The sequence below is a fragment of the Chaetodon trifascialis genome, chromosome 8 (genome assembly GCF_039877785.1).
Source record: "Chaetodon trifascialis isolate fChaTrf1 chromosome 8, fChaTrf1.hap1, whole genome shotgun sequence".
In the NCBI taxonomy this organism is placed as follows: Eukaryota; Metazoa; Chordata; class Actinopteri; order Chaetodontiformes; family Chaetodontidae; genus Chaetodon; species Chaetodon trifascialis.
In genome coordinates, this window is record NC_092063.1 from 22,076,525 (window position 1) to 22,098,562 (window position 22,038).

The 22,038-nt window shown below is 41.2% G+C and overlaps 1 protein-coding gene across 1 annotated transcript in view; it reads right to left on the bottom strand.

The window, feature by feature from the left end:
- Nucleotides 1-21,280, bottom strand: part of vstm2l (V-set and transmembrane domain containing 2 like) — a 49,962-nt gene extending 28,682 nt beyond the window's left edge. The window contains exon 1 of the mRNA XM_070968730.1: nucleotides 20,883-21,280. Within this exon, the coding sequence (XP_070824831.1) occupies nucleotides 20,883-21,000 (118 nt within the window). The 5' untranslated portion in view covers nucleotides 21,001-21,280. The remainder of the gene's footprint in view (nucleotides 1-20,882) is intronic.
- Nucleotides 21,281-22,038: the final 758 nt, after the last annotated feature.

The following is a 22,038-nucleotide window of genomic DNA, read 5'->3' on the forward strand; positions in this document are numbered from 1 at the left end:
GCACCATGAGCTCATTATGCACTGACTTCAAATCAGCCCTTTGCTAAATGCCATCCCCCATTCTGTGCTGTGTTTGCTCTTGTTCTCCAAGTTATAGCATCCAATAAACATGAAAAGCCGTCCATGTTTTGGAGCAAGGCAGTGACTCTTAAGAAATGGCATTTGAAAAACCAAAACAAATTATCAAGCAGGCAGCCACAAAGCAGCCGAGCTTCAGAAAAAATAAAAAATAAAAAAAACCTGAAGCAGTTGTTCAGAATTCATTGTAAAAGACTTCAGTGTGAGACGTTTTATGAGGGTTTTTCAAAAAGGTATTCAAATTCAGACGGTTGTTGTGAATTCACCATCATTCACCAAAATTGTTCCATCACTGCAACAAAGCGTCAGGCTCAATTTTTGCCTCAATACAATGCAAGCAAATGGCAACTATAAGGCCAGTGTGCTGCTCTGGGTAGGATGAAGTCTCTGTGTTTCATTCAGCTTTTCAATAGCTGAAAGTGGATGATCAGGAGAGGTAACAATCAATTACTGCTTCCCTACCAATGCAGATTTGAGGATTTTCAGTGCAGGGCTCTTATGGTCATTCTCCCAGGCCACTACAGGCTGACAGTCATAGATTCATGACTTTCGAGGCTTATCAGAGCCGAAACACTGCACAGGATTTTACAGCTCTGGAAAGATTCATCATTTTTTTCTTGCTCACTTAGACCGCCAGGTAAATAGCAGAAATATGTTGCTCTCATCACAAAGTAATCTACCAGAAATGTGTGCTTACACAAAATTGACTGGCCAAATATAACAATCTGGCAGAGGCTTGCTGGATGATGTCAAATTGCTTTGTGGAAGACGCTCAACGTTTTTGCCGGACGACCGACAATGTGTGGAGCCATCTGTGTGGGGACACTCACTGTGTCAACAAAGCGGCGCCATTCAAATGGATGAGGGAGCTGCATGTTTTTAACCAGTGCCTTATTACACTTGAAGAAACAATTGTGATAAGATTCACACTTACACATCATTTGGGACTGGATTGTTAGTGTCTGATCGCACTATACAAAATGAATGTGGCTTAGTGTAGGAATAGGTGGACAGAGAACCCTGACTTTGTGCTATGGCTGTGAACACCACACTGCAGCTTGTTAGTCTGGCATGGCAGCCATTTATCGCTGCTCACTGAGTAAAAGCCACAAAGCAAAACTGAATTTTTTCAACATCCTTATAGCAAAGCTGAACACAGCCTGAACTGCTCTTGATTCAGTATAAACACCAAATAATGCATTTTGCTTAGTAGATATGTGATAAACCAGTTGTACGAACTGGGAAGAGAGGAGCATCATTTTCAAATAAGTGTGCTGCCTCAGTTCAGTACAGCTCATTACATTAAGAAAAAAAAAAAAAACTGCACCAAAAAGCACCTCAGGACTCCAGACAGCAGCACGAGGAGCTGACGGGGAAAAAGAGGCACCTGGCCTACTTTGCAAAACTTACCCAGAATTTTAAAGTAAATCACATTTGATTAATCAGAGGTGAAAAAAACCCCTCTGTGATAGGGGAGTGTCTGCCCTGCCTGCATCAGCACTGGATCTTTTCATCTTCTCTGTGACACCTCTGCCACATTAACACGTGTGGAATGAGTGAAAGAAAGGGAAAGGGAAGGGTGAACAGAGGAGAGCGTGAGAAGAGCGAGGCAGACAGGAAAGATTGAGGAAAAGACAAAAAAAAAAAACAAAGCGAGAGCATGACTTTGACAAAGCAGATTAAAAAAGAATAACAGGCGCGAAAAAGTGTCACATCTAATAGGGACACGACACGTCAAGCCTCCACCGAGACGCCGAGCTGTCACACGGGAACAACTCTCTCCAAAAACAGAACGAGCTGCGTCTTAGTGGCGCTAATCAGAGCCGACGTTGGGAATACAGCTCCACGGTTGTAATCTATTTGCAGGAGCCTCGTGAAGCCTGATTTGTAGATTTCATTTGCAGTTCTGTTTGTCTTCCTGCAACTACAATTTGGTTGAACTAATGAGCTTGACATATTGTACAGCTCAGGACAAAGGCGAGACATCAGAGCTTATCAGGGCTCACTGTTACGAGCACAATAATATTAACAGTCTGGAGAGTATGACATTTTCAAATGGACTGTTTACATCAGTGTTACATATCTAATCAAAGTGTCATGGCGTGGGTTACATGTGAATTCCAGTGAAATACTTTTTTTTATTTTTGTCCATTTGGACTTTCCTGGAAACTAACACCTGTAGAATGATGATCAAGTGTGCCAGGAGTTAGTCAGAAAAAGCTGCAATAATGTGTTTAATCAAAGGCTTTTCTGATTGGGCTGCAGCAAAAATGTTTGGAAATGATTTCACTCAAACTTTGTCACAGCAATGGATCTAATTTAAGCTTTGCAGCTCATTCTTGACCTTGGAAACAGCTCAAGGTCCACTTATGCCTGGATCAGACTACAGATTTAGCCTGATTTTGAGACGATTTTGTCGAGGCTGACCAATTACCAGTGTCAAATATGAGCATGACCTGTCGTGCAGCATCTGCGACGGTCCACGACGCCCTGATGAAAAGTCGAGCATTTACCAATCAGGTGCTCTCTCCAGAGCGGAGTCAGGGAACCATGACAAGGAGGAGGAGGGATGCTCAGGTTGCTGCTGTCAGGTGGGACAATGAAAGAGTTAACAGACATTGTGACTTGTCATAGCAGGAAAAGCACGTGTTACGATTGCTCTATTGTATTCCAGTGTCCCAGAAACCATGACAGTGAGCCAGCACCCTGAAACTGAAGCAGCTAAATGGAATTCGATCATCATTCATTTTATTATTTACACCTGTGATATTCCTGGTGAGGCAGCAGTAGTAAATAAGTGTAACCAATCCATACAGTACCACTGTGTACAGTCATGGGCAATGGCTCTACAGAAGCTACAGGGGATGTTGGAGGATGCTGCAACAGGAGGACAAATTTGATTTTCTGGCCTATGATGATGATGATGATGATGATGATGATGATGATGATGATGATGCCATTTTTGTTCAATCCAGTTCTTTCATGCATGTTTGCTCCTGCACCATTTTGAGCTCCTGAAGACACTTAACTGAAAACGCACTGGAAATAAGGCAAAATGGCCACTGCAGCAGAGCTGCGGTGAAAATCAGAAAAGCCAAGAATCCCAAGAGAAGAAACGAGGAAATGTCTGAGTCTACATGTACTGCTGGGTAAAGCATCCCTCCAGTCAAAAGGTGATTTGATATGCATCATAACCTCATCACTAATCCCTTGTCTGGAGTTACAGCTTCAGCACGGAGCGGTTTCATGGTTAAAGCATCCCTCTAGTAGCAATTCAGCTGGATATGCAGCATGCGCTCATCACTGATACCGTGTCATGTTTAGGGCTATGTAGTTCCAATATTGAGCTGCATCCTTTCTGGCCAAACTGTTCCTCTCTGAGCAGCACAGCCAGATGCAGACAGAAATCCACCCGGGGGACAGTTAAGCACAGGCCTCATCCATGGCCTCTCTGTCACCGCTGAATGTCCTCAGCATGTCTCAGCTATGAAATGGCTGGGACTCCCTTCAGCATTAACGTGCTTTGCTGCTCCCTGAACTATCAGTATCCTGCAGAAGCTTTGTACAGAAAATATCCGCTTCAATTTAAATTTTAACACACAGAAAATAATTAGAATTTTTTGGGGGAACCAATAGGAAAAGACATATATTGGCTTTCTTGCTGCAGGGCTTTAGAAGAGAACATCAATCCCACTCACTCTCACAAGGAGGTAATTAGCTTAGCTTAGCACAAAGACTGGAAGCAGGGCAAATAACTAGCCTGCCTCTCTCCAAAGTTCACAAATGAGCCTACTGCCACCTCTAATGCCCACAAATCAGACAGAAAATGTTCTATCAAGATTTTTATGGGCTGGTGAGAGCCAGGCTAGCTGTTTCCCCTTTCTTCCTTGTCTGTATACTAAGCTCAGCTAACAACATACTTAACATGCATAATTAACTCACAGATACAATGGCAGTTAGAGATAAGATAAAAGATAAAACACAAAAACAGTGACACAAAAGAGTCAAGATAAAAAAAGTGTACAGGATACAGAATAGAAAAACAACACTGTATATGTACATTATGCACAGATAATATAAATACTGAATGTCATAAAAATCCTACTGTTCATAAAAAGTACTATTTCCAAAATTCTTATGAGAAAAACCACTACTGTCAAATTGCACTTCAGAAAAACAAAGTCTATACATATGCACAATATGTACAGTTTATAAAATTACTGTTGCCAGTATGGATTAGAAATAGTGTTATTGCACAGTTGAGGAAAAAAAATCTACACCTTAGAAAAATTGCACCAGATGTATAAAGGTATAAAGGTATTGCATCAGATGAAATGGATGGTGAGCAGATTAGCATTGATAACAGTAGTGCAAAACAAAAGTGGGTTTATGATGTGGAATTGGGAAAGACAACATCAACACAGTGCTACATCATGAGGTGCTGGCGTTAAACAGTCTGACAGCTGTTGGGATGAGGGACCTGTGGTAGTGTTCTTTCTTGCACAATTAATGCAGCAATCTGCTACTACTGGATTTGTTCATCTGACTCTTTGCAAGAATGCAAATAAGTGTAATTCCCAAAATGTCAGATTATGATACTTTTGCACATTTGCACCAGAGGTTTTATTTTCAGATTTTATTGGGAGTTGAGATGTTGGCATATTAAAGAATTTGTTTCAGAGGAGACTGCATTTCACATTTCAGTGATCAAGCTCTGTTATATTACAATGATTAGAGCTGAAAAGATTAGTCGAGCGACGGTACATTAATCTACAATTCTGAAAGTTGCTTATGAAGCAAAAACGGCAAACATCCAGACTCACTGCCTTTCTCTGTTTTATATCATTGGAAACTGAACATCTTTGTTTTTGAAGACAAAATGACTGTTACCTTAGAATCTAGGCAATTACAATCAGCATTTCACACTTTTTTACGACTGAATTAACTCATTAATTGGAAAAAAAAAAAAGATTAGACTAAGTGAAGAAATAATAATGAGTAATTATTGTGTGGAATATATTGATTGATTTTTCATTTTTTCCCCACAATAAACAGAAAAACAGAACAGATACCTTAGATCCCAAAAGCAAATACAGAAAATGCTGTGCTACCATACCAAGCTGCACATTAGCATGTGTTTGTATATGTGAGTGTTTACATGTTTCATTCACTGCCCACAGGTATCAAGCTTTCCAACTCTGCAGACCTTCGTAAATACCATGCAGGGCCTCAAAGATGGCCAAGGGCCTATTAGTTGGACATGAAAGACAGAATATGTGAATCACTGGCAGCCGGCTAAAGGAGGGAAAGAGCATGATTGGATTGTGTGCGTGTGTGTGTGTGTGTGTGTGTGTGTGTGTGTATGTGTGTGTGTGTGTGTGTGTGTGTGTTTGTGCGTGTGTGTGTGTGTGTGTGTGTGTGTGTGTGTGTGTGTGTGTGTGTGTGTGTGTGTGTGTGTGAGAGAGAGAGAGAGAACCCCCGAACAATACTTTGAACGACTACACATGTGTGTGCCAGTTAATTTGGCTCGAGTTTGGGTAATTGCAAAACCGACCAGTGGCTGTAGAGTCACTCACAGGCTACAGTCGAACACAAATACACACACCATGTCTGTGTCCGTATACACACACACCCACTGTGTAGGAAAGAGGCTCTCCACAGCGGTGTAATTAGGCCTGGTCACTGCAGAGTCGTAATGGATAACCCTGTCTGGAAATGACCAGGGGCAGCACACATAATTGAGCATCCTGCATCAATGTGCATGCATGTGTGTGTGTGTGTGTGTGTGTGTGTGTGTGAGCGTGCTTCACAAGGGAGGGCTACACAAATGCCATTTCTTGCTGCTTGCTTTGTTTTGTTTCTACTCATTGGATTATGTGTGCAGCAGAACCAATGACAGTGGAATTGGTGGTCCGGGGGTTTGAGACCACAAGCGCCTGTGTCAGACATTTATCATCAAAAGCGTAAACTTTCAGGTCTGTAGGCTTCGTGTACATTCGCAGAACTGAAAAAAGCTTTCTTCTTATATAGCACAAGCACATCCAGCAGCCTTTCAGCCATGTTTGAGGAAGTGGCAAAGGTGTGGTATTTGGAACCTGGTGCATGAGAGGCAGAGTGACGTTAGAGTTAACAGCCATGAGTTCCAAAGTAATATCAAGGGAGAGGATTGTTTTCTGTTCTCTCTCAGGCTAAGATGGATTTTAAAACTAGCTGTTTCACATATAAATAAATAGAAAAATCCCTTTATACATTTTCCATCATTTATTAGACGGAATTCTGTTGTCCCACTGCGCACATACATACAATATCAAGACATTAAGTTCGCTCTCACTTAATTTCCACTTGCTCATATATGGTACAGTATGGAAACCAGTATGGATATTCATTATTTCATCCGTGTCATTGACATGCATTATGGATTTATAGTGCACCGTGAGGGGGAAAAAAAATGTATATAGCCATGAGGAGAATCCTTTCAAGGTTGTGTCCAGGTTTAGCAAACTGATTTTATTTTTGGGGGCGTAAGAGATGACAGCTGACTGACTGTGCTGTTAATAACACAGAACAAGGCGTGCATTTATCTCTGTGTGTGTTTATTTATCCTTGTGCTGCTGTGGCCTTTATGATAATGTGCCATGTTGGAAGTGTTACGGAAATGTTCCCAAGTCTCAGTAAGATTGCCTTCAATGCTTATTCAGACATGAAACCAACATGTAAAATTGACAAAGCATTTACATAACAATGTGCATTAGATATACAGTAATGCAACATTTCCATGCTAGCTCTGAAACAGTGCTTCAGAAAATCATCAAAATGGAAATGTTTGCTTCAGTATCAGCCACATGAAAGGCAGTACAAGAAGCAAGCACATTAAAGTAATCTTCAAAGTCAATTTCCCCAACATGCTTCAAGTCATGGGATGCTGCCTGCTGATTATGTGATGGATTGATTTCAAAGGACTGACACTGGGCCATAACATCACTGCACATAGCAGGATATACTTTCCATACAGTTTCTATGGTGAGGAACTGGTGGGTGAGGACAGATTGGGTGGGTGTACAAAACAATGACAGTACTACCTGTAACCTGAAAATAGAAGTTAGAGAATCGCACATAGAAAGGAAGCTAATGCCAGAATAATTAACTTTAAAATGTCATGGGAAAACCATGATGTGCGGGGAGCAAAAACTTTGATTCTAGGTTTTAACATCAGGCAATTCTCCCTCCTCAGTGATACCATGATAGCTTTCCTTTTAATATTCTCTGCTAGAATTAGGACCGTGTTACTTTATGGGAATGGTGGACTGCATCAATGTGATTTGTCAGTGAAATTATTAACTGGACTAGTCTATTACTGTCACTTTCAGCCTGTTAAGCTTTTCACTCTGGCATGGCACATCATGGGTTTTACAGTGACAATGGTGGCTGATTTACTTCTCTAAATTCTCAGCCATTTTTAGAACAATGAGACCCTGTTTTCAGATAACGGTACATAAAAGCAGGTTTCACATTTCTACCCGGTAACGGCTGATTTTGCTGGAGGAAATGATGAATCTGTCCACAGCAGATTTCATCAGTTGTAGTTAGGTGCCTAATTAAGCTAATGTTAGGCGTTTAGTTGGTTGGCTCTGGATGACTTTTTAATGCTTCCAGCTTTTAACAGGGGACTTAAATATGATGTTTACATGATATCATGCTCAGGGGGAGGAAAAGCTGCTGAGCGGACCTTTGAGTTCAGATTATTTAGACATGTTAGAGAGCAGGAGAGAATTCCATCCATCTATGCATCCAAACACTGTTTATACTGAATATCTCCTGCACGGTTGCAAAACACATGATGCAGCATCTTAAGGTGAGTTTCTGTACTTTGAAATCTTCTGTCATATTAACTGAGTGTGAGTAATATATCTGTTTTGTTTTTTTCTCACCAAACATAAGAGTCTGTCTGCTACTGGACAAGTAAGTTTGGAGACAACCTATTTTTTTTTTTTTTAATGAATGTTTAAATAAATGGTGCTTGTTGTGGCAAACTGAAACCCTTCATATGGCATCTCTGCCAGGATGTGTGTGTATGTGTGAAGATGTGCATTGCAGTAACATAGAGATTGTTATATGAAGCGTTTTCTAGTCTTCACTGTAGCTCGTAGGATGGATGTTACATGGTAGCCTATGATATGTGTAATGTGTTTGTTACTCAGTGCATAATAGATTTAGATGGTCATTTTCATTTCATCATTAAAGTCAGCAGTTATAAATTAACTGCAATGGACTGACAAGGCAGCGCTGTAATTGCATTGCAACATTAAATGTGATTAAAAAGCACGAAGGCAGCATTTTCACTATGTGCTTCATTCTTTTAAAATGCAACAAATATGCAATACTGTCTTTTTCATGTTTCATGATTAATTTACATTTCTCAGATCCCCTCTGGGGAGCTGAGGAATCATGTGATGTCAGACTGAAATACAACGCCAGCACTTGTGCAACATCGCTCTTGTTTTTGATATTCACTATATATAGCAGCATCCTACAGTCTGAAAACTGTTCTATTTTCTGAATGTGAGTCAAATAAATGCAGATAATTTCAGAACTGTCATGACATGGTGAGCAGAAAAAATAGAACAATCACTATCAAACCGGCATGTGACTTTGAGATACTCACTGCTAACTTATTTTTATCATCATCACCATAAACATGTGTACATTACTGCCATTGTGTACACTGATTTTTATATATGTTGTTTAAATTTACACTCTTTCCTTCCGCACAACAATTTTCATCACAATAAATAAAGTTTGATCTTATTTTATCTTGAATAGTATATAAAAAAAGACAAATCAGAGAGACTCTCCAGGGAACTTTGCTACTTTGCTAAATTGCATGGTGGCCTGCGGGAGGCTGAGGAGCTTGTTCAGGCTGCAAATGACTGATCCTGGACCACGGACACATCACGTTCCCCTATTCGCCTGTCTTCCTCCTCCTCCTCCTCCTCCTCCTCCTCCTCTTTCCTCCCTCAGCGAGACTGCCAACAGATGAATCCTGCCAAGTGCCTCCCCAGGAGAAGTGTGTGTGCGCATGCATGTGTGTGTGTGTGTGCGTGTGTGTGTCTTTCCACTTTGATGGCAACGTTGGCAGTAATGTGTCTAATGGAAGATAAGCAACACTCTCTCAGACAAGCCTTCACAGCCAAGCACTTCCCCCAACATCATCATGCTGAGTGCAATAGAGGGAGTACTCTATCCCCCCTCCATCTCTTTGAACACATACACACACAGCTCAGTGTATATCCATGCAGACACACACACACACACACACACACACACACACATACAGAGAGTGACGGTTTGGATCATCTGTCTCAAAGTTGCCTTTATCATCTCACACAAAGTCCACAGAGCCTCAAACACACATGAATGCAAATGCACGCACGCACACACACACACACACACACACACACACACACACACACACACACACACACACACACACACACACCTGCGAGCTGGATGATGAGTCCTGGAGATGAGTTTCAGTCATAGACGGACACCTCAGAGAAAGTATAGCTTTGGATCGCCATGCTCAAAGCTGCCTGCAATCATTTCTCCTCCAAAGTACGTCCCCCCACACACACACACACACACACACACACACACACACACACACACACACACACACACACACACACACACACACACCAGTGAAGTGCTTTGCGAGGGAGGACGAGCGCAGCAGCAGGCACTTAAAGAGAAAGAAAGAGGGAGAGTCCTTGACTGCCGGCTGACCCCGCAGCTTGTTTGTGCCGATATTGTAGAGAGCGTTCTGATCGAGGGGGAAGGGAGAGGAGAGGATTCAGAGTTTATTACACACAACACAGCGAGCGGTGACAGGCGAGGAGAGAAATGATGGAGGACACCGAAGGTCTGAGTCCACATTGTCAAGCAATGACTTCAACACCTGAACTTGTGCCATGCTTTGTTTTTTAAGGGTTGGACTGATAAATGGGCTGTTTGTATCAGACACGGGCAGTCAGTGACTTCCTCACTGACTGCAGCTACAGTACAGCTGTCAGCTGGAGTGAAGTTCAACAGACATCTACACACCTGACAAACTGCAAAGCTGTTACTATACTATCCTGTTTGTTACTTAATATAGATTTTATTCTACAGTTTTCACCTGAATAGGCTTATTTATTTTAATTTGCATCATCCAGTAATTGAAATGATCAGAAGGGATTCATTTTCAGCTTTGCAGTTGTACAAAGTTTTGTCATTTGAGGAAAAAAAAAAAACACAATATGTTTATAGTAAAAGCAGATTAGCGAAGGTGTGGCCAAGGCTTTATCTGGCATGCTTTGTTTTGTTGTTTAACTTTCTTTCAATTGGTAGCATATGGCAGAACAACTCACAAACCTAGATTTTAAAAGGAAAACATCAATAAGAAAAACTGAGATACTATATGTTCTCCTGTTTGTGCGTCTGAAGTTAATGTCGGAATTGCAAAAAAAATGATAAACTAAATTCTTGTTTAAAGTTGTTTAAACGCCACACTTGAATCCAACCTTTCCTTCTAGACGTGACAGACATTCACCAGAAATGATGGCCATAGATTTAGTTTCATTGTGAAACAGCCTGATATGTCTCCATGCTCATGCAGACTGGCAAACAATGCTGGGATGGACAAGGACGCTCAGCTCAAAAATGAGGTTCCATTAATCCTCCTGCCTAATTCTTAACACGCATTAACCCTGATATGTGACTTTGGCTCATTGTATATAATTTTCATCCAGTCAAAGATAAGCACTGTGGTTGGTTGAAGGGTTGTTTTTTTTTTTAACTTACACAACATGCTCCTAATGTTGTTAGCTCAATGCCTTTAATGGTATAAAACCAGTTTGGTCTGGTTTCATCAACTATCTTCTTCTGCGTTCTTTGTGTCATGTTTCTGATTATTATTGATCTACACCCATTACACAGAACAGAGATGAGCCTCTGAAGCATGGATTTGGTGGGTCCCCTGCTGACAGAGCCTATAGCCTATAGCCTAACCTATAGACAGAGCTGGAGAATCTCCTCTGCAGGACACTTAGAAACCCTCCCATCAACCCGGCTGTTTATTATTCCTCAGGTCTTATTTCCTGTTGTATTATGGATTTTATAATTTCAGGCGGCTCTTCTTCAGTTACTGATGGCAGGGTTATGTTTTAAATTCATTTCAATCTATTACCATCTGTTGGAGCTGAGTCCGAATCATCATTGCATATGCCATTTCTGTATCTTTTGGGTGGACCTTCATTTCCTCAGACTGGGTCTATTATCCTGGAAATGAGCCTGCTTGTTTCAGGCCTGTTTGGCTGAAATGCCAGTGAGGGACATTTCATCGCATTGTAGACCGTAGGGCATCCCTCTGCTTTATGGGTTTAGAGTTTATCCAGCTTCTGGAAAGTCTCTTTCAGCTCAGCGAGGAGGCTTTTTTTTTCCTTTTTTTAATGTTCCAGCTCTTATTTCCTAACATTGCTTTCTAAACTCTTTTTTGCTTTGATATACGTTAATTTTTCAATCTGGTTGTTATTTCAATATTTCAGTATTCAGTATTCTTTCAATTGCTGTTTTAATTGATTTACCTTCACAGACTGGATCCAAACATTAAATACCCCTTTTTTTTTAAAGATCCCTTCCCCACATTAATATTGACTGTAATATGAGCAGCATGATTTCTTATGGTTAACAAATGTAAATGTAGCTGTGGCACACAACAGAAATCTATCGTGGAGTACCTGCCAAGAAAATGGAAAGTAGTATTGATAGAAAGTAGTCTTCTCTGTCTGCCTGTAGATTTTTTGGAGCCTGGGCCTCAATGTGGTGGTAGCCATACCTTTTCTGTTGCTAGGAAATGCAGTTGCAAACTATTTAAAGAGCAAATCATCATCTTTGGGACATAGACATTCAAAACAGAAATAAACATTTCTCCTATAGAACCATAACATACAGTATATCACTTATTATCTTTAACAACCTTCTGGGAAAGAAATGGTACTGATTTATTGACTGATATGGCTGCTCCTCTTTTATTCCCATAGGAGGCATGAATCACCTAATTGGCTTAATCTATTTTCAGCTTTTTAGATTCTTCTTCAATTAGATAATTTTCCTGTATAAAGAGTTAGAGGTTCTCTGGCTGATTCTACCAAAGTAAACGTACTCATCCTTTCCTGCTCTTGGAAATATCAACAAGTATTCATTACTCATGTATTCGTGAAGTGTATCTTCTCCTAATGGAATAAACAGAATTAAAATAGAATAATGTATATAAAGATCCTCCCTGCACAAGAACAGAGAGATGTTCTCCGTGAGCAGCACTAAGAGCACCTGCAGCTAACCCGATGTTAAACTAAGTTGCCTCTTGTTCAAATCAACAGGCTTTGAGTGGCCTAAGCCTCTGTTTACTTACTCATGTAAATCCTCCATCATTAAAAAAAGGCAAAGGAATGAAGTGTGAACTAGCTGTCAAGAAGTGACTATAATTAGATTATTCATATGCTGTTAAGCATTCATTCATTCAGTCAGTCACCAGACATCTTCCTTATTGCGGTGTCCTTGTTAAGATGCTCCCCATGCAGTTCATTTGGATGAACTCACTCAGATGAGAGTCTGTATGTCTGTGTCTGTCTTTCTCGGCGGCCTCTCGTCTCAGTCCTGCCCATCACAGGGCTTTCTCAAGTCCTTGCGCACATCCATGAGTCTGTTACTCCAAAAATAGTTTCAGCTGGGCAGAATATGGACACTGTGCCTTCACACATCCCACACCAATCTCCATTTCCTCTGTAGCTCACTTGTGTGGTCTTGGTTGAAGTAAATTTTCAGTCCTTGGTACTCAGTCCTGCCTCGCTTCCACGCTTGTTGCAGTGCTTGTTTTTCTTCTTGACAGTCAAAGAAGCGGACAATCTCGGGGGTGATGTGTTATCTTTCAGTTTAGCATTCAATGAGCAATGCGATCCCTCGCTGTGGATGTTAAAGTCCTCTCTGAGTGGAAGTGATGAGCAGATAAAGTCAGTCACAAATGGTACTGTTGTTTTTTTATTATGAGCCTGCCGGGACTATCTGTATGTTGTTGTGTATTGACTGCGACTCTGAGTCAGCGTAGTAGTTCAGCATCTGGGTGTCGCAGAGAGGTGAATGATCTCTCCAACATGGTTGTTCTGTCCTCCACGTCTCCTAGCATGTTGTCCCTTGCTCCAGCAAAACTGTCCTCTCCATAAAGTCCTCTATATTAGCTTCCAGTCAGCCCAACAAGGTTTTGGTGTCATGAGCCACCTCCGTGTGTGTGCCTGTTTCAGCTTGTGTGTTTCAGCCAGGATTGCAGCCTCTTGTTCTCCACAATCTTATGCTTCTTTTTTTTTTTTGCAAAACTTTGTCTTTTTTCTCTCTTTTTAAACATCTTTTTGGACTTTTTGGTCAACAGACTGGTATATTTTCTGCCTGTTTTCTGTACTATGAAGCTTATTTAATGAGGTTTTGAGTGAGCTGTTTTGTCAAGTCGTTGGCACCAGCAAGGAAGTCTCCAGGCAAGGCTTTTTGAGATGCTGTCTGCTGGAAGGGAGGGTAGTGGCAGAAGTTGATTCAACATGAAAATTGTGGCGCAAATTATACTATGTTTGTATGTATGTATGTTTTTGTTTACGCCATATTTCCTTCTTTTGACTCAATCGAGCTGTGAGTTTCAGAAGGGGAATATATTAAAGGCCTGACAAAATACTGTATTAAGAAGGCATTTTCTTTCTGTAAAATACTGTTTTGAAATATTATTTGAATCCAGGTGAATCCTTCCAAAAATACCAAAAATTCTACTTGATTTCCCACTGTCATGACTCAAAATCTAACAATCACCATGAAGTGGATGGAACCTGAATCCCTGTTGGACAGCAGCAAAATCAACACCTATTAATATGAAAATGGCACAAATTATTACTTCGAGTCCACTTTGCTCATGACAGGATATGCAGACAAAGCCAGGAGACGCACAAGATTGATTTTTAACTCCTGAGACAACCGAGCTGTACACTTTGTGGAAGGAAAGTGCAGCTACAGTAATAATTCCTCTCCTCTCCGTAGTTTATCCCAGGCTGCCCTCCAGCACTTGTCTGCACAGTGAGGAGTATAGACGGAGGTCAGGACCTAAATACATCGGCTCTACCTACCACTGAGTGCCGACAAGCTATAAAAAACTGTCAGCCTGTCCCTCTCTCCTCTGCTCCCTCACCCATCCTTCCTGTTTGCTCTGACACTTTCCTTCTTCTTCTACTTTATGTCTCTTTGTGTTTACTGACAGACAGACAGAGAGGGAGGGAGGGAGGGAGGGAGGGAGGGAGGGAGTAGAAGAGCCCAAAGTATCTTAAGTCAGAAACAAATTTAAGCTACATCACTTCTTGGAATGAATATCCAGGCAAATTGGGTATTTATTGACTTTGCACAGAATGTAGTTGTATACATAGGTGTTAAGTCTGTAAGAAAACAGGTTCAGTGTTCATCACAGTTTCCCAGAGTTGTTTGATTTGTGCGACCAATTATTCAAAACCCAAAGATGTTCAACTTACAACAGTAGAAAACATAGAAAAGCTTGCACTTTTGCTTGAGAAATTACTTTAATGACTAATTATTTGTCAGTTATTTTAATTGCTTGTCAATAACTGCCTAACCCTTACGTACATAAAAAAAAATAAAATACAGTGAGAAACTTCCAGAAAGACTGCTGTTATTATGTTTTGTTATAAGGTGTTAACATACATAGGCCTTTTTCACAGCTGACATTTTGACTTGTTGAAATAGGAAAGTCACAGGTGTTACTGAGAACATTAGCAACGGCTCCATAAGTGTCCTAGTATGTCATCATTAACTTTATTCATTATCCTAAAGGCTGCTATGCTTTTCTTACGGCAGCATGTCAGAATGGATTTTATGAAAACTTATGGCAGCTGTGGTGTTTGGCTATGGTAGGTGAGGTGACAGCTGGTAGCTAGTACCAATATCATTTAATAATTTATCGATCCAGTTTGTTTTTGGCCTGATTTTCGGTGTAGGCCAACAGTTTGCAAAGTTCTTCTGGTCAACTGTGTTCACAAATGCTGTATGAAGGAAGGAGATCGGGGTGGATGATGGTGGTACAATGTGCAGGAATTTGATACCAGGCTGTGCTTCCTGTGTTGTTGTTTTTGTTAACACACACACACACACACACACACACACACACACACGCACACACACACACACACACACACACACACACACACACATCAGATTACGGTTTTAGTTAAATATTGTAAAAGTGAACGCATCCAGTTGCATGCTAACCAATCAGTGACATTGCTGTCCTTCTGGCATCATTTTCTATCAGCTGTACTAGTTGCTGCTTGGAGCAGTTAACAAAACATTTCCAAACTTTACATATAATGGACTGTTTGGTTGAATAGATTAATTCTTTAGATTAGATTTAGATTCATTTCTAAAGCTAAATAAGAAACTACAGTCAGTAACCAGACTTCCTTAGCACAAAGACTGAAAACAAGGGAACGCTGAGCCTGGCTCTGTCCAAAGGCAAAAATGTCTAAACCTCATTAATTTACATAGTTTAATCTGTACAAAGTGTAAACATTGCAGTTTTACTGATTTGTAGGGTTCATTTGCAAAAGCAGATAAAAGCCATCCTTAAAATGAATGAAGTAAAAATTTATTTGATTTGAAAAAAACACAATGTAGGCAAACGAAATATTTGAGAAATCGTACTGAAACAATCTTCACATTCCCTGAAATGAACAAAAACAATGACAAAATGGAGATTTCTGTTTACAAATGAATTTTTTGTTTCTTGACCAACCAACCAGCAACTGAATAATACCTGGAGTGGGACCATTGTACCTTTAAAATGAAATCTGTTGTCCCTTCTGAAGGAAGGAACAAGTAAAGTCATAATGTATACAATAGACAGTATCCACTGTATTCTCTTAGTTAAGACAAGTTTATATATATCTGCTACAAAGACTCGACACATATGCTGAAACGCATATATTTAAACAGAATATTGTCACACAATCTCTCTGATGAGATGAAGCAGCTGTTCATGTAATTATGTTAGAGAAACCCAACACTATGCAATGTTTATCCAGTGCTACTTGGATCTGTGCCCACATGATCTGATTTACATAATGGTGTACTATTGTAACAGATATGAAACTCCGGCACCTTTCAGTTTTTCATGATGATTGCTCGTCTATACTCGCTGCATGTGATGTCGTATGGAGCCCCACTGTCATATCGACCCCCCCGTCAGTGTGAGTGAGTGGGCGGCGAGGAGCAGACAGGGACATTTGGTGTCTGATTCTGCAGAAGACACGAATAAACCCCACAAGCTGCTGCTGAATGTTTGCCAGTGATACTGCATTGGCTACTGTTAAATCTTTAATAGTCTAACAGTACTGTGATGTCATTGCCACAGTGCTCCAGTTTGCTTGCTCCTGTTCCCTCCCCAACTGTATTTATCATACAACAAAACCCATCATTAGAAAAGGGCATTCACGGTGGTAAAGAAGGGGCTCTGAAGGAGGCTTAATCATAGCAGGCTGTGATTGCATCTGTGCCAGACCTGGGTTTTTACTCATACATCCATCCACTATATTCCTCTCAAATACTGTCATAGTGTAGAGGAGCAGCCATGCCTGAAGCCTTTTAAGGTGGTGCAGCAGCCATAAAGGATTCTGTCTCCACTGAATGGCAAATGATTCACCTGTTGAATTGGCAAAAAATGGTCCAAATCCAATCTGATAATGGGAGTCAGAATGGGGCTGGCTCCTCTGGTGATGGAGGTCAAAACAGGGTGAAGATATAAGACTGGCTCACACACTGATATCTCTGATAGTCAGTAGAGCCGAGAATACATTTTTGTCCCCTTACATTAAAGTGGAAAATATCTTTTCACTCAAATTCATGCTGAGCAGACAGAAATGCCAGTTGTTCAGGGCGTGACGGAAGCTGATAAATGATGAGAATGGGGAGAGAAACCTGGTCTCCAAACGTCTGTTAGCATTGCTTCTGTTGTCTCATTCAATCTGTTTTCCTTTGTAAAGTTTTAGCATCTCATTGGCCCAGCGGCTCATTTACCCTTCACTGATTAATTAAGGCAATTGATTGGCTGGAATAATGGCATCGCTGGATAACCATGCCCTAATTAGGAGTTAATTGAAAAGTATCAATGACTAAAGCAGCGCCTGGGCAGATGTAGACCGGGAACATTAGGAAAATTGAGCAAATCCAGACCGTTTTTCTTCCATGTCTCTGACTTTCTTTCATTTTCCCTCACTGTTCTCTTTTGCAGCTGGTGGAGTGCCAGAGAAGAAGAAGGAGGATTATGACCCCCCATCGGGCTCAGAAACCACCAATAAAAGCCAAACTTAAAGCAGAAAAGCAAATGAAGGCTTCTCCATCTCTGTCCTCTTGCTATTCATTTGATAACAGTCACTGCCGTGTGGCCTACGCTGGGATTCACCTTATCACTATGGATGATTAAAAAAAGTGGTCAAATGTATTCCGCAAATATAAAGGTGGATTTATCCTCTTCCACATCCTTGAACTCTCATCACTCCCATCCTGCCAATCATTCTGCCTACAATCCATCTGTCAGTGCTATTAGACTTAACTCTATACTTCAGTTTTCACTGTGTTCTGAATATTTTCCTAATTATTACATTGCATAGCCACTCAATACTTCAATTAGGAATTACAGTACATGAAACTGTTAATGCACTTGCATCTGCAAGAGTTTTAAATCTCTTGCTGCCTTTTCTTTCATTCTACCCTCAGGACAAAACAAAAACAAGTGTACCGTATCTGCACACACTCATTTCCATAAAAGTCCCACAGACCCGCTGTTCACACAAGCACATTATTCAGTCGGAATAACAGATTCTGATGCATTATGTTATGGATGCACCAATATATTACTCATATTGATCCAAATGGCCACAAAAGGAGAAATGAAAAATATTTGAACCTTAAGTAAAGAGAAGTCTTTAACATGCCATCATAGAGAGATTTCATGGATGGCATGTAAAGTATGGAGGTTTAATAATGTGTGAATGATGATAGAATGGATGATAAGAATCTGAAGACCAGGATGGACACTGCTAAATCAACAGTGACAACCGGAAGCATCCCAGTGGGACTCCCTTACATGGCCCGGGCTGTCACAACAACTCTAACCAGAGTTTTTAAGTCACAAGGAGTAAAGTCAGTTACCACAAACCATTCAACAAAGCCTGAAGACAGGACCGCCCCAGAGAGAGAGACTGGAGTCGTATATGACAGCACATGTGACAGCTGTGAGGACCACTACACGGCGAAGATGACAAGAGACTGAATGAACACTGGGAGCAGACATCAGCTGTCTGTGAACGCCAGACTATAACTGGTCACAGCGTCGTCGACTGAGGACAAGCCAAAGATCATCAACCAGGAGTCAGTGAACAGCTGCAGAAAGACCAAGGAGGACATTCGTCTTATGCCAGAAACTCTCTTTAAGCAGAGACAGAGGTTACGCTCCCTCCAATAGATGACCAGCTGTGAGCAAAGTTCCATTGTAAGGTCACCTTATGACAACGGAGCTAACTCCATGACCACACAGCAAACTCTATCTACTAGTGAAGATGGTGAAATGTGGCTGAAAGCTCAAAAAACAAGGAAGTGGAACTTGACAAATTCCACATTTTGGGAAACTTACTTGTTTGCTTTTTTGCCAAGAGTTAGATGAGAAGGTCAATATCACTCATACTTATCCATAAAAATAAAGATGGGACCAGGGGTTAGCTTAGCACAGCAAAAAGCTCATGAAAAATAAGGTGTCCCACATTAATCAGGCTCCACCTGTTATTTCAGTGCATCATACATGTATTTAAAGAACATGAACATCCCACATCCCACAACATCCTCTCAAAACCACAACTTCTGTTTTCAAATTGAACAAAACTGATAAAATGTGTTAATCAGTGAGCTTCAGAGGTGCTGGTAGGCAGATTATTTCTTTACATTTGGACAGGACTTTACCCTCAGCCTCCAGCCTTTGTGCTGAGCTAAGCTAACAGTCTCCAGTTTCATATTTAACAGACAGATATGGGAGTTGTATCGACCTTATTACTGTATCTAACTCTCTGCAAGGAGGCGTATTCCCAAAAAGTTCCTTTAAGTTTTCTCTAAGGTTTCTGAGTTCTGCTTTCTGTGGATGACACACGAACGTGCAACTTAACTCACTCTTCTAAAGTTTCAATTTATTGTTTTCAGTGGGTGCAGACATGACCTACCTGACATCATAATTTCATAAGTGCAAATCATTGTCTCAGTTAAAGGAAATAAAACTCTCATCCATGTTGTAAGCCTGCTTTCAGGTTATTCTGGATGCTAATTGTGCAGAGTGCAGCTCAGTGTGTGGGATGCAAACCGAGGTGTGGGTGTTTGAGCGAGCAAGGTTAAGCTGTTGGGAACCATCTGATAAGAGCTGCAACAGCAATTCACATATCACAAAACACACATAACTTCCACTGATCTGACCTGAGGTAGGTAAGAAAAACACTGCTTTAATAATATATACACATGTGCACAGAAACCACTGTAATAGATGGACAGAAGAAAAAATAGATTAGAGCTCAGATAATACAGAGCTCTCACAGTGCAAATCAAAGTTGAATGTGCAAAGTTACTCAGGAAAATAAAGCTCAGTGTGCACATTTACATAATGTAAAGCTCCTTGAGGCAAATTGTGAACTGTGATGCTGAGCTATATAAATAAGAATATGTTATGCAGAAGGAAAGTTGATAATGGATTCTGAGAGTCAGAGCATCAAGGACACTTGCTGGCTATCGCCTCTGCTCATTCTCCGTCTCCTCCTTACTTTATTTTTCACCCCACGCAAACACTGGGCCGATGGCACAGCGTGACACCTGTGGAGACTGGCAGGCCGAGCCAAAGTCACCGAAACAGACCAGAGAGCCGTGACACACAGTGTGTGTCAGCCTGTATGACGTAACAAAGTGTAAACACTGGAGGCCATTTAGGGAAGCTCCTGATGAGAGAGGAGGAGGCGGGTCTGAGGGAGGATTGTTCAGGTTATTTCACGGGGATATTAAAAGAGATTATCAACTTCCACCTGTCAGCTGACATCACCTCTGCTACTCTGGATGAATCACCCACTGATCAGGAGGAGAGGAGGAGGAGGACAAGCACCGATGAAGAGCGGCAGCTCTCAAAGAAAACAAAATGCTGTCAGTCATGAGTGCAGGCTCACCATTCATCACAGACTGTTACACCGTCATTATCCAAAGAATCCGTGCACTCATTAGGAAGAGCTGCCACATGAGCTCCCAGCCCTCCAGAGGCTCAGCTGCAAATGGTCTCAACGGCCAAATTTAAATAAGACCACAAACCTTGTTGGTCTAATAAGATGGATAGAGACACAGTGGCTGAATGACAGGTTGATTTATTCACTGCACAGAGCGAAACTCTTTTTCATTTAACGCCTGACAGCAGGAAACCACAAGCTCTCTGGCTCCTCGCGCACAAAGAAAACGCACATTTGCAATAGTTGGCATGTCGTCGGCAGCAGCCGCTCAGCCTGCGCGCGCGCGGCTCTTTGTTGAATCCTCTGCATGTGAGCAGATGGTATCACCTATGCCGTCCTCTCCTCTCCACAGCCCCTCTGCTGTCCTCTCATGAAAAAGAGAAGAAAAGAAAATGAATGAGAGGAATCTGAAGCGGATCTCACACCTACCGTTCCCAGAGATGCGGTTCTCTATCTCGCCGTGTCCAGCTTGTCTTGCGGAGACACTAAGTTGCATGTAGAGTCCCATGTAATGTAAACTCCCCAGCAGCACCCTGAACGCTCCCATCTCTCTTCTGTTTTATCTGCTGTCCTTCCCCTCTCTGTCTTTTTCACATCGGGCGGAGTGCACGCCGGAAAAGCTTTCTTTTTCCTTCTTTTTCTTTTCTTTCTTTCTTTTTTCTTTTTTTCGGTTCTTTTTTGACTTGTTCTGGCGAGGAGGCGAGTGAGATACCTGTGAGAAATAAAGAAACGAAGAAGTCGCTGCAGCCTCCCTGTACGCCAGCAGACTGACTGAGACTCTGCTTCCCTTCAGTCGGCTCTACATGCGGCGGAGGGAGACTTCTCCCAAATGGGAAGTGCCGCGGCATCGGGGAATATCAGTTATGAGAGGAGGGATACAAACCACACGTTCAGCGACCTTAAACTTCACGACGATTCATTATTATTATTATTATTATTATTATTATTATTATTATTATTATTATTATTATTAATGCTACGTAAATAAGAAACGGATAAACAATCAAGCATACATGAGGGTGCTCCAACATAAGCTTAACAAATTTGCTAACAGGATGAGGTTGTATCATATATTTATAGAAAAATAAATATTTGAAATAAAAATTTGATGACAAATGAAACACACACACACACACACACACACACACACACACACACACACACACACACACACACACACACACACACACACACACATATATATATAGATGGGAAATTGCCTTTTGCTCCCAGGTGGTAGCTCCCGAAAGGGCTTTGTTTTGCTGAAAGGTCTTGAAAACCTCTTTTTCTCAGTCTGTTTCTGAGGAAAACCCTCAAAATTTGAAATGACCACACTTTTCCTGCCAAAGTCAGAACAATCTCACTTCTGTCACATGCAAGACTTTTGTTTTTCCTCTTTTCTCTGTGCTCCTCTAGCCGGTTCAAAGTGGTTTGGCTCAGTCAATAAAATGTGATGTCAGGTGCATTCAGCCACAGTTTCTGACTGTTTAACTCTCAACGACAAAAAATTCAGAGAAAGAAAGTTTTCAGGGGCTTTTAAAAAAAGGCCAACTGATCACAGGCGCACCCTTTAGCTACTTTAGCC